The sequence below is a fragment of the Babylonia areolata genome, chromosome 26 (genome assembly GCF_041734735.1).
Source record: "Babylonia areolata isolate BAREFJ2019XMU chromosome 26, ASM4173473v1, whole genome shotgun sequence".
In the NCBI taxonomy this organism is placed as follows: domain Eukaryota; kingdom Metazoa; phylum Mollusca; class Gastropoda; order Neogastropoda; family Buccinidae; genus Babylonia; species Babylonia areolata.
Genome location: NC_134901.1, coordinates 43,065,935 through 43,079,479, shown reverse-complemented (window position 1 = coordinate 43,079,479; position 13,545 = coordinate 43,065,935). Strand labels below are relative to the sequence as shown.

General features: G+C 45.2%; 1 protein-coding gene across 1 annotated transcript; it reads right to left on the bottom strand.

Annotated features, from left to right (window-relative positions):
• Positions 1-94: 94 nt before the first annotated feature.
• LOC143300322 (uncharacterized) lies at positions 95-6,713 on the bottom strand. The gene is made up of 5 exons (XM_076613922.1): positions 6,694-6,713; positions 5,262-5,852; positions 3,496-3,693; positions 2,199-2,256; positions 95-1,222 (listed from the first exon to the last, which is right to left on the bottom strand). The coding sequence occupies exons 1-5, from the start codon at positions 6,711-6,713 to the stop codon at positions 1,100-1,102; spliced, it is 990 nt and encodes a 329-aa protein (XP_076470037.1). The 3' UTR covers positions 95-1,099.
• Between the last annotated feature and the right edge of the window lie 6,832 nt (positions 6,714-13,545).

The following is a 13,545-nucleotide window of genomic DNA, read 5'->3' as shown; positions in this document are numbered from 1 at the left end:
ATGACATCACTGTCCATTCCCACTGTGCGGTCAGCAGTGATGACGTCACTCTGTCCATTCCCACTGTGCGGTCAGCAGTGATGACATCACTGTCCATTCCCACTGTGCGGTCAGCAGTGATGATGTCACTCTGTCCATTCCCATTGTGCGGTCAGCAGTGATGACATCACTGTCCATTCCCACTGTGCGGTCAGCAGTGATGACGTCACTCTGTCCATTCCCACTGTGCGATCAGCAGTGATGACGCCCCTCTGTCCATCCCCACTGTGCGATCAGTAGTGATGACATCACTGTCCATCCCCACTTTGCGATCAACAGTGATGACATCACTCTGTCCACTTCCACTGTGCGGTCAGCAGTGATGACGCCCCTCTGTCCACTTCAACTGTGCGGTCAGCAGTGATGACGACACTGTGTCCACTCCCACTTGTGCATTGACCGTTGTGCCGCGGGTGTGTCCACTACCCCAGTCTACTGAGGCCTTTAGACACAAGAGGTTGCTGTGTGCTGTGATGAGGTCGATGTGTGTTTCCTGATGAGGTTGATAGGTTTCCTTGATGAGGTTGACGTGTTGACCATTATCGGGCTGTGTGTTCCGTGATGAGGTTTATGTGTGTTCCTTGATGAGGTTGCTTTGTGATGAGGTGGTTGCATGTTGTTATGATGAGGTTGATAGGTTTCCTTGATGAGGTTGATGTGTTTGTCATCATCAGGCTGTGTGTTCCGTGATGTAGTTGATGTGTGTTCCGTGATGAGGTTGATGTGTGTTCCTTGATTAGGTTGCTTTATGATGAGGTGTTTGCATGTTGTTATGACGTTGTGTTTTCTGTTACCAGGTTGAGTGTTCTGTGATGAATTGGCATGTTCCATGATGTGTTTGCTTTGTGATCTGTGGTGAGATTGCTGGAGATTGTTGTGGTGAGGTCGTACGTTCTATGGTGATGTTGATGTATGTTCCACAATGAGATTGAGGAGGAGGAGAAGAAGGTGAGGTGAGGTTGCCATGTGTTCTGTGATGAGGTTGATTCGTGTTCCATGATAAAGTTTTGATGTTTTCTGGGATGAGTTTGAATGTTGCCTGTGTTTGTTGAACCCAGAATCATTCCAGTGCAGGAGTAGACAATGGCCTGTCACTGTGTTTGTCAAACCCTGAATCGTTCCAGTGCAGGAGTGGACGATGGCCTGTCACTGTGTTTGTTAAACCCTGAATCGTTCCAGTGCAGGAGTGGACGATGGCCTGTCACTGTGTTTGTTAAACCCTGAATCATTCCAGTGCAGGAGTGGACGATGGCCTGTCACTGTGTTTGTTAAACCCTGAATCGTTCTAGTGCAGGAGTGGACGATGGCCTGTCACTGTCAGGCCTTCCCTTGCTGTCCCTGTCTAGGACTGGGTTGAACAGTTGTGTCAGCTGTTGACAGCATTCCTTCTGGCTGTACTGGACATTGTGTATAAGCACTATGTCAAATGCCTGTGTGTGTGCGTATGTGTGCATGTGTCTGTGCATGTGTTTGTGCACACGGATTTGTGTTTGTGTTGTGTGTGTGTGCACGCGTGTGCATGTGTGTGATGTGTGTGTGTGTGTGTGTACATGTTACGTGGCTGAACATATTATCAACTACTTGGGATGCTGATCACTGCCTGCAGTGCTGGGTTTGCTGAGCCTGACAGGCAGCTGGCTCACTAACCTTAGCGTTCTCCTCACAACTGCAAGTGTATTCATTTTTACTATCAGAGTGGATTTGTCTTCAGTTGTGCCTCTGATTCTGTTTCAACATGACAGCCACTGATGAGCAGGTCACAAGTCCTTTTTCAAAATGCCAACAGCTGAGTTGTGTCACTGAAGACCCCAGCCCTGAACATTTGGACTTGAACGGTGTCAGCCAGTAGTAGATAAACCCCACTCAGTGTATTGTCACTTGCTGAAATTCCATCATCGTTAGTCCGACTTTTCACAGGAAGAAAACATAAACAAAAAAACAGGCGTGGAATGTCAGGCTCAAAAAGTTTGTATTGCCATGAACTATCCAGCCTCAAAATGCAGAGTTAGTACTGCCACCAGATGGGCATAGATTTACAACCCTGTGAAAGTGTGTTGGACATGGCTTTGCTCATTCAGCAGCCGTGTAGGTTATGACTTCAGACACAGTACATACTGACTAGAGACACTTGAAGACTGAGCAATTCAACTGATTCCACAAGTCTTGCCTTTGTGAGGATGGTAGACCTGTTGTGTCCTGTGTGAACAAATCTTGATCCTTTGTGTGATGGTTAACCTGTTGTGTCCTGTGTCAACGAACCTCGAACCATTGTGTGATGACTGACCTGTTGTGTCCTGTGCGAATGAACCTTGAACCTTTGTGAGGATGGTTGACCTGTTGTGTCCACTGTGAACGAACCTTGAACCTTTGTGAGGATGGTTGACCTGTTGTGTCCTGTGTGAACAAACTTTAAACCTTTGTGAGGATGGTTGACCTGTTGTGTCCTGTGTTAACGAACCTTGAACCTTTGTGAGGATGGATGACCTGTTGTGTCCTGTGTGAACGAACCTTGAACCTTTGTGAGGATGGTTGACCTGTTGTGTCCTGTGTTAACGAACCTTGAACCTTTGTGAGGATGGATGACCTGTTGTGTCCTGTGTGAACGAACCTTGAACCTTTGTGTGATGACTGACCTGTTGTGTCCTGTGTGAACGAATCTTGATCCTTTGTGTGATGACTGACCTGTTGTGTCCTGTGCGAATGAACATTGAACCTTTGTGAGGATGGTTGACCTGTTGTGTCCTGTGTGAACGAATCTTGATCCTTTTTGTGTTGACTGGCCTGTTGTGTCCTGTGCGAATGAACCTTGAACCTTTGTGAGGATGGTTGACCAGTTGTGTCCTGTGTGAACAAACTTTAAACCTTTGTGAGGATGGTTGACCTGTTGTGTCCTGTGGCAACGAACCTTGAACCTTTGTGAGGATGGTTGACCTGTTGTGTCCTGTGTGAACGAACCTTGAACCTTTGTGAGGATGGTTGATCTGTTGTGTCCTGTGTGAACGAACCTTGAACCTTTGTGAGGATGGTTGACCTGTTGTGTCCTGTGTAAACGAACCTTGAACCTTTATGTGATGGTTGACCTGTTGTGTCCTGTGGCAAGGAACCTTGAACCTTTATGTGATGGTTGACCTGTTGTGTCCTGTGGCAAGGAACCTTGAACCTTTGTGTGATGGTTGACCTGTTGTGTCCTGTGGCAAGGAACCTTGAACCTTTATGTGATGGTTGACCTGTTGTGTCCTGTGGCATTGAACCTTGAACCTTTGTGAGGATGGTTGACCTGTTGTGTCCTGTGGCAAGGAACCTTGAACCTTTGTGTGGTGACTGACCTGTTGTGTCCTGTGTGAACGAACCTTGAACCTTTGTGAGGATGGTTGATCTGTTGTGTCCTGTGTGAACGAACCTTGAACCTTTGTGTGATGGCTGACCTGTTGTGTCCTGTGTGAACAAACTTTAAACCTTTGTGTGATGGTTGACCTGTTGTGTCCTGTGTGAACGAACCTTGAACCTTTGTGAGGATGGTTGATCTGTTGTGTCCTGTGTGAACGAACCTTGAACCTTTGTGTGATGACTGACCTGTTGTGTCCTGTGTGAACGAACCTTGAACCTTTGTGATGATGGTTGACCTGTTGTGTCCTGTGTGAACGAACCTTGAACCTTTGTGAGGATGGTTGACCTGTTGTGTCCTGTGCACGGCTGCTCAGCCGAGCACAAAATCCGGCTCTTTAGTTGGCCGAGCAGCGTCTAGCGTCTTGGGTCAAAAATTTTTTAATGCCAGACTTTCCCACCGCACTCTGTACTGACCGGCACATTCGCCGCGGTATTTCTGGCCCCGCGCGCCAAACTGGGACACTGCCTTCTTTGTTTCACTCGGCCCCGCAGTCCCCGCCCCACTTTTCCCACCTTTTCACAGCATCCACACATTTCCTGCAGCGATTACAGAAAGTTGAATTATTGCCATTCCTGGTTGTATTATTAGAGTGCAGTTTGATTTGATTTACACAATTTCATTATTTTATCAACATCATCGTTTCATTTTTTTTTTTTTTTTTTTACCTTAAAAATCTTCGTCTTTCTCGTGGAATGAAGGGCACGGCAGTGCCATAAGCCGACAGACACTCACCCCGCTCTCCATCCCCCTGCTGCTCACACTCACCATGCTACAGTGTGTTCATTTAAACGTTTGTTGTGCTGCCAAGAAAAATCGCACAACTCAAAAGGTAAGCTAATCTGCATGCAGGCATGCTATATGTTCTGTGTGTATTTACGATGTTATTGTGCTAAACGCCTGTTTTCTTAGAGAGGGATTTAAACTTAACGATTTTTGCGATCATGTTTCTGCTTATCCTTCTCTTCTCTTTCTTCATTTATGTTTCAGCCGTTGACGCAACAACCGCTATGTAAGAAAACATATTGTGTTTGGAGTCAATGGAAAGCTTATTTTGTGTTCTTTTTAGAAAACCACTTCTTTAGTCCTTATTTCCGATCCATCCGAGGAGATGATGCGCGAAAGAAACAAAGCAGATTTACCGCCGAACAAGCGTACAGCGAGTGCTGCTGGCGCGGCCTGTTTGTCAGCCGCGTTTATTCATATCCATGCCCTACTTCCTGGGTTCACGAACTTTCGCAGGGCCAACTAAAGTGCCAGCACTGAACACCCGTGTGTGTGAACGAACCTTGAACCTTTGTGAGGATGGTTGATCTGTTGTGTCCTGTGTGAACGAACCTTGAACCTTTGTGTGATGACTGACCTGTTGTGTCCTGTGTGAACGAACCTTGAACCTTTGTGAGGTATGGTTGACCTGTTGTGTCCTGTGTCAATGAACCTTGAACCTTTGTGTGATGGTTGACCTGTTGTGTCCTGTGTGAACGAACCTTGAACCTTTATGTGATGGTTGACCTGTTGTGTCCTGTGTGAACGAACCTTGAACCTTTATGTGATGGTTGACCTGTTGTGTCCTGTGTGAACGAACCTTGAACCTTTATGTGATGGTTGACCTGTTGTGTCCTGTGGCAAGGAACCTTGAACCTTTGTGTGATGGTTGACCTGTTGTGTCCTGTGTCAATGAACCTTGAACCTTTGTGTGATGGTTGACCTGTTGTGTCCTGTGTCAATGAACCTTGAACCTTTGTGTGATGGTTGACCTGTTGTGTCCTGTGTGAACGAACCTTGAACCTTTGTGTGGTGACTGACCTGTTGTGTCCTGTGTGAACAAACCTTGAACCTTTGTGAGGATGGATGACCTGTTGTGTCCTGTGTGAACGAACCTTGAACCTTTGTGAGGATGGTTGACCTGTTGTGTCCTGTGGCAAGGAACCTTGAATCTTTGTGAGGTATGGTTGACCTTATTGTGTCCTGTGTGAACGAACCTTGAACCTTTGTGTGATGACTGACCTGTTGTGTCCTGTGTGAACAAACCTTGAACCTTTGTGTGGTGACTGACCTGTTGTGTCCTGTGTGAACAAACCTTGAACCTTTGTGTGATGACTGACCTGTTGTGTCCTGTGTGAACAAACCTTGAACCTGTGTGAGGATAGTTGACCTGTTGTGTCCTGTGTGAACGAACCTTGAACCTTTGTGTGGTGACTGACCTGTTGTGTCCTCTGTGAACGAACCTTGAAAGAGTTGCTTACCCCTGGTGTTCACTGCACCACTTGATGTTGTTGACTGAGCTTTCTGTTGAGTTCTCCTAGACACCAGGTTTCTCTGGTCTTTTTTACAAGCCAGCCTGTGTGTCACATAGCACTGTTGCTGCACACACCATCGTGCCAGTGTGTGCACACAGTCATGTTGGGCTGGCTGTTCTGCTGGTTGGCTTCACTTCCAAGGAAAAGAAAACTGAGTGTTCAGTGATAGCAAACTCTGTCTTTTTAGCTTTCAGTCAGACATGTGCTGATGGAGATGTTACTTCCTTTGTTTTTGTTGTTTCCTTGTTTGACATTTGGCCTGCTCTCTTTTTTGTGTGAATTAGCGATTTTGAGAGGTGGGGGTGGGTGTTTAGACGAGCGTGCATGCGCGCACACACACACTCTATGTGTGTCTTTTGTGAAGGACTATGACTCTCAAAGTAGGAGGCAAAATTGCACTGGCTCTTAGTGCTGCAGCCTGGGGGGCTAGTTGGCCTTTGGGAACTATCCCAGCACTGACTCTCCTAAAACCCTCTTGACCAAGAGAATGGGGATGTAACTGGGGCAAAACACTCCACAAAAATCAAATTTTAGTCCAGGCAGTCAGGACAGGAGATGCCTCCTCTGCTATTCTGATGCTCATAGTCAGACACAATAGACTATCATACATACATACATGTGTGTGTGTGTGTGTATTACACAAACACGTTTCTATATCTATGAAATATAATGATACAAACACATGCTGGTACCTGTATGCATTAGAAATGAACACACAGTGGATAAAACAAAGGCCTGCAAGGACGCTGGTCACAGCGGAGCTGTTGGGGTCAAACTGTCAACCGTGTCCGACAGATTTTTTTAAATAAAGCAGAAATTTATATTGGAATTATAATGCTACCTGCCTTTGTGTGGAGATTTTTTGTGTGTTGTTTCATTTGTTTGTTTTTGGTGTTTTTTTGTTCATATTATTGAGGGGAAAAAAATTGGCATGTTTGTGAGTGTGTGTGTGTGTGTGTAAGAATTTACGTGATGTATCGACTGACCATTTTGTACAGGGTGTGTATGCATGTATTTATATGTTGCATATGCGTAAGAATTTACATCTGATGTTTCAACCGAACATTTTGTACACGGTGTGTGCATGTATGTATGCATGTATGTGTGTGTGCGTGCGTGTATGTGCAAGTGTACGTGCGTGTGTGTATGTAGGTATGTATATATGCACATATATTTGTATGTATATATATATGTATGTATGTATGCATCTAAGAATTAACACATGAAGTATCAGTTGAACATATTGTTCAGAGTGTGACCGGATATCCAAGTATGAAGTGAAGTTGTGCAGCGTGTGTGCCTACAAACAGACACGGCTTTCTCTGAATGGCTGCCTCAACACATCGGACTCAGTCAGCAACATCAGTCTTGTTCTTTCACTTCTGTGCGACAAGATGTTGACCATTAAAAGGAAACATTATTCTTAACATTTGTCGAGTCCTCTTTGTGTGTGTGTGTGTGTGAGTGCGCTCACATATCCCTGTGTGTGTGTATGCATGTATGCATTTGTTTGTTTCTTATGTTGTTGCATGTAGATGGCCTAGAGGTAACGCGTCCGCCTAGGAAGCTAGAGAACCTGAGCGCGCTGGTTCGAATCACGGCTCAGCCGCCGATATTTTCTCCCCCTCCACTTGACCTGGAGTGGTGGTCTGGACGCTAGTCATTCGGATGAGATGATAAACCAAGGTCCCGTGTGCAGCATGCACTTAGCGCACGTAAAAGAACCCACGGCAACAAAAGTGTTGTTCCTGGCAAAATTATGTAGAAAAATCCACTTCGACAGGAAAAACAAATAAAACTGCACGCAGGAAAAAATACAAAAAAATGGGTGGTGTTGTAGTGTAGCGACGCACTCTCCCAGGGGAGAGCAGCCCGAATTTCACACAGAGAAATCTGTTGTGATAAAAAGAAATACAAATAAAAACAAATACAAAATATTAAGAAAAGGGAAGAAGTGGTCATGTATGTATGTGTTTGTTGTTCTTCTTTTTTTTTCTTTTTGGTGTTATATGTAAATAGAAATACAAATAATGTAAATTGAAAAACAAACAAAAGAAATGAAAATGTAGAAAAGTGCATAGATCTCACAGCAAAACAATCCTATAAAAACAATAAGCATGTCTATATGTATATATATATATATATTTATATGTGTAATCATACTATGTATATTGAAGTTGCATGTAAAAATGGGGAAAAAAGGAATGAAAAATGGAAAACATGTGATCTCTGAACGGACATATTAAAATGCTGATGGTTAAAACATGAGACTGGTGGATTTGGGTTGTTTCAGCAGCTGCTTTTTTTTTTGTTTTTTGTTTTTTTGTTTTTGTTTTTTGATTGGAACTGGAACCCAGTGACTGCTGCTGACAGGTATGTTGTCAGTGAAGGGCTGTCACCTGGCTTAGCCAAGAGTGAACTTTAAGGTCAGGATGTCAGTCACCTTTCTTCACCTGGACTTCTTTCTCTGGGGACTGCCTGACTCTCGCTGAGAAGAAAAAAAAAAAAATCAGCCACGCCGTTTAAAAACGCAAAAATAGTAGTTCATGCACCTCAAATGCGTGGCACTGTGATTGCTTTTCATTGAGATTAACAAGTCAAAGGGTTAAACTTCCCTCACGTTGTTGTAAATTAATTTCAGCATCTGTGGCTTTGGCTGTTTCTGTTAGTTGAATCGAACATAAGGGACAAAGGAATTTAGGCGACACATTTCTTACCACAGAGATCATCTATGGTACATGAAATCGGTTTCATTGCTCAATAAAGTCTGTGCCAGCTTCTTGTTTTTATTCTTCATCTTCTTGTTCTTCTTCGTCTTCTTCTCCTTCTTCCTCTTCTTCCCACATTGTTATATGTTAATTTCAGCGTCTGCGGCGTCGGTTGTTTCTGTCAGTAGAAATAATAAAAATCATGCCGGGGACGAAAGAATGCACGCTTCAGATTCCATGTAATATCACAGAGATAGTCCTTGAGAAATTTGTTTTAATAGATTCGGTTTTCTTGCTCTTTATTCTGCATTAGACTCTCCTACTCCTCCCCATCCTCCTCCTCCTTCTTCTTCTTCTCATCCTGTGTGAAGGGTCATTGGGGCGTCGCACAGAACTGTTCACCAGATTCCTCCAGGTCTGTCAGTTGTGTGTCAAAAGCCTGGATCTCTGCAAATGGTTTTCCTGTCCATTCCAAGGTTCGTAGGGTCCTTTCAAGTCCTTTTAAGTCCTTAGGAATTGGATTTTGGTCAAAAGGCCTTTTAAGTGCTTTGATTCAGCAAGTTGGTCCTTTTAACTCATCAGGAGGTCCTTTTAATTTTTGAAAGGTACTGTTAAGTCCTGTTTTATGAAGAGAAAGAGACTTGAGAACGAAACTGAAACACCTTCGACACCAAAACCGCAAGTTGCAAAGCGCGTTGAAAGATGCCGACGCGATCGTCTGAAACTCAGTACTTACTGTAGGAGGATACAGCCTATAGGCCTAGGCCCTAACAGTAGTGCGCTTTCTGCTCGGTGGCAGACGCGAAGCGTGGTACAGTGGCTGTGAGTCACGCCTGCTGCTGCTGCTTTGCTTAGGCCTAGCCTACAGTGACGTGAATTGCAAAGACTAAATACGACAGTCAAATGGGATTAGCTGTTCTTCCGTTTATGAGAGGTAAGTGTCTGCTGTTCTGCATGTCAAATAGATTGGGGTGTACTGTAAAGTCATGTCGGCAAAGGTCCTTTTAAACTGATTTGAGGTCCTTATAAAGTCCTTTAAAGGTCCTTTTTTGGCTTCATGCCCACCACCTGGGAACCCTGCCATTCTGTGATGTTTTCAATCCATCGGTTTTTTGTTTGTGTGTGTGTCTCCTTCTCCATCTCCCTCCCTCAACAGTCCCTTGGAGGATTGTTTTCGTCAGACCCTTGAAGGACATCGATGTGGCAGTTCACTTACTCAAGGGGGAGTCACTGCGTTCGGACAAATCCATGCACCAAATCTGCTGAGCAGATGCCTGACCAGCAGCGTAACCGAACGCGCTTAGTTATGCCTCGAGGTAAAATAGAATAAAATGAAGAAAATAAGTTACGCAAACAAATAAATAGATAAGTTATTTAATTAATGAATAAATAAATGAAAATGATAATTATGTGAAAACGGTAAGGAATTTTTTTTTTTTAATATAGAGATAAATAAAGGAAAATAAGAAATTGATAAAAATTAAATCAATAATAATAATATGAAAAACATGATAAAAAACAAATAACCAAACGAATGTAAATGAACGCACACATGCACACACATTCACATGCACAAACGCGCGCGCGCGCGCACACACACACAAACAACAGATATGCAACCAATATGCAGTCTCACAGATGTGAAAGCACAAATAATATGGTATGAAATTTGAACTTATATGAGATATGAAAGCATAAACAGATATGGCAGCTGGCAATTAGAACAACAACATCCGTTTGCAATGAGATGAATACATATTGCTTATCTCAGTCTGATTTTTTTCTGTTTTCTAAGAGGTCTTTTACAATGTTATACATATGTCCCGACATTCCAATCATCTTCAGTTTAAACATTAGACGTGAGTGCCACACTTTGTCATAAGCTTTGGTTTTGTCGAAAACTGTTGCAAGCAAACATTTTCGTCTTGCAGATTGGTGCTTAACCTGAGTGGTTAATTTTACTTAACGATCAATTGTCGATCCTCTTAAAAAAAAAAAAAAAAAAAAGCTTGGTTCATACGGATAACATTGTTCTTTTCACAGTAATATACGAGTTGGTTTTTTTCTCCATGTTATTTTGTCAGAGACGTTTGTTTACTTGCTTGTTTTTACAATGACAACTGTTTTTCTGGAGGGTACAGTTGATAAGATGAAAGCTTCTCCGTTAAAAAAAATATATTGACTGATACATAGAATGAAAAACAAAAACACATTTAGCCAACGATTCAAAGCAAAGAAAAAACCAAAACCAAAACAACAACAACAAAATAAAAACAAACTATAATAAACAAACAAACCAAAAAATCCAATCCTTTTATTGTCATTGGTTCATTAATTGTGTACACGGAACCTCGGTTTATCGTCTCATCCGAAAGACTAGCACCCATACCAACCTTCAGTGTCTAGTGGAGATGAGAGTAAAAATCCCGGTCCTTGTATTGGACAAGAACCCTAGTCTGGTGCATTACCACTAGGTGACCGCTGTGTACTGTGTGGTCACCGCTGTGTACTGTATGACACTGTGTGGTCACCGCTGTGTACTGTATGACAGTGTGGTCACCGCTGTGTACTGTATGACACTGTGTGGTCACCGCTGTGCAGTGTTTGACACTGTGTGGTCACCACTGTGTACTGTGTGGTCACCGCTGTGTACTGTGTGGTCACCGCTGTGTATTGTATGACACTGTGTTGTCACCGCTGTGTACTGTGTGGTCACCGCTGTGTACTGTGTGGTCACCGTTGTGTACTGTGTGACATTGTGTGGTCACCGCTGTGTACTGTGTGACACTGTGTGGTCACCGCTGTGTACTGTGTGACATTGGTCACCGCTGTGTACTGTGTTGTCACCGTTGTGTACTGTGTGACACTGTGTGGTCACCGCTGTGTACTGTGTGACACTGTGTGGTCACCGCTGTGTACTGTGTGGTCACCGCTGTGTACTGTGTGACACTGTGTGGTCACCGCTGTGTACTGTGTGGTCACCGTTGTGTACTGTGTGACACTGTGTGGTCACCGCTGTGTACTGTGTGACACTGTGTGGTCACCGCTGTGTACTGTGTGACACTGTGTGGTCACCGCTGTGTACTGTGTTGTCACCGTTGTGTACTGTGTGACACTGTGTGGTCACCGCTGTGTACTGTGTGACACTGTGTGGTCACCGCTGTGTACTGTGTGACACTGTGTGGTCACCGCTGTGTACTGTGTGACACTGTGGTCACCGCTGTGTACTGTGTGGTCACCGCTGTGTACTGTGTGACACTGTGGTCACCGCTGTGTACTGTGTGGTCACCGCTGTCTACTGTGTGACACTGTGGTCACCGCTGTGTACTGTGTGGTCACCGCTGTCTACTGTGTGACACTGTGGTCACCGCTGTGTACTGTGTGGTCACCGCTGTGTACTGTGTGACACTGTGTGGTCACCGCTGTGTACTGTGTGGTCACCGCTGTGTACTGTGTGACACTGTGTGGTTACCGCTGTGTACTGTGTGACACTGTGTGGTCACCGCTGTGTACTGTGTGACACTGTGTGGTTACCGCTGTGTACTGTGTGACACTGCGTGGTCACCGCTGTGTACTGTGTGACACTGTGTGGTCACCGCTGTGTACTGTGTGGTCACCGCTGTGTACTGTGTGGTCACCGCTGTGTACTGTGTGGTCACCGCTGTGTACTGTATGACACTGTGTGGTCACCGCTGTGTACTGTGTGGTCACCGCTGTGTACTGTATGACACTGTGTGGTCACCGCTGTGTACTGTGTGGTCATCGCTGTGTAATGTGTGACATTGTGTGGTCACCGCTGTGTACTGTGTGGTCACCGCTGTGTGCTGTGTGACACTATGTGGTCACCGCTGTGTACTGTGTGGTCACCGCTGTGTGCTGTGTGACACTGCGTGGTCACTTCTGTGTACTGTGTGACACTGCGTGGTCACTTCTGTGTACTGTGCGACACTGTGTGGTCACTTCTGTGTACTGTGTGACACTGCGTGGTCACTTCTGTGTACTGTGCGACACTGTGTGGTTACCGCTGTGTACTGTGTGACACTGTGTGGTCACCGCTGTGTACTGTGTGGTTAGCGCTGTGTACTGTGTGACACTGTGTGGTCACCGCTGTGTACTGTGTGGTTAGCGCTGTGTACTGTGTGACACTGTGTGGTCACCGCTGTGTACTGTGTGGTTAGCGCTGTGTACTGTGTGACACTGTGTGGTCACCGCTGTGTACTGTGTGACACTGTGTGGTCACCGCTGTGTACTGTGTGGTCACCGCTGTGTACTGTGTGACACTGTGTAGTCACCGCTGTGTACTGTGTGACACTGTGTGGTCACCGCTGTGTACTGTGTGACACTGTGTGGTCACCGCTGTGTACTGTGTGACACTGTGGTCGCCGCTGTGTACTGTGTGGTCACCGCTGTGTGCTGTGTGACACTGCGTGGTCACTTCTGTGTACTGTGTGACACTGCGTGGTCACTTCTGTGTACTGTGCGACACTGTGTGGTCACTTCTGTGTACTGTGTGACACTGCGTGGTCACTTCTGTGTACTGTGCGACACTGTGTGGTCACCGCTGTGTACTGTGTGACACTGTGGTCGCCGCTGTGTACTGTGTGGTCACCGCTGTGTACTGTGTGGTCACCGCTGTGTACTGTGTGACACTGTGTGGTCACCGCTGTGTACTGTGTGACACTGTGTGGTCACCGCTGTGTACTGTTTGACACTGTGTGGTCACCGCTGTGTACTGTGTGACACTGTGTGGTCACCGCTGTGTACTGTGTGACACTGTGTGGTCACCGCTGTGTACTGTGTGACACTGTGTGGTCACCGCTGTGTACTGTGTGGTCACCGCTGTGTACTGTGTGACACTGCGTGGTCACCGCTGTGCAGTGTGTGACATTGTGTGGTCACTTCTGTGTTATTCGGACACACCAAATAAATGAAAATGTTTTCTATGATTTGAGTTTGCTGATGAAATGTTGGTCAGATTGTTGATCGTGTGATTCATGCTGACAGACATGTGGATGAATTCACACACACACACACACACACACACACACACACACACGAGAGAGAGAGAGAGAGAGAATAAATCGAAAAACAAATGCAAACGCAGACGACATGA

What these genes read in the sequence shown, in the direction of transcription:
- LOC143300322 (XM_076613922.1), bottom strand. Translation starts at nt 6,713, where the DNA reads ATGGTCAGTCGATACATCAC. An exon ending in GGTCATCCATCCTCACAAAG is followed by an intron (nt 3,694 to 5,261) that starts GTTCAAGGTTTG and finishes ATCCTCACAAAG; the next exon opens with GTTCAAGGTTCGTTCACACA. An exon ending in AGGTCAACCATCACACAAAG is followed by an intron (nt 2,257 to 3,495) that starts GTTTAAAGTTTG and finishes CATCACACAAAG; the next exon opens with GATCAAGATTTGTTCACACA.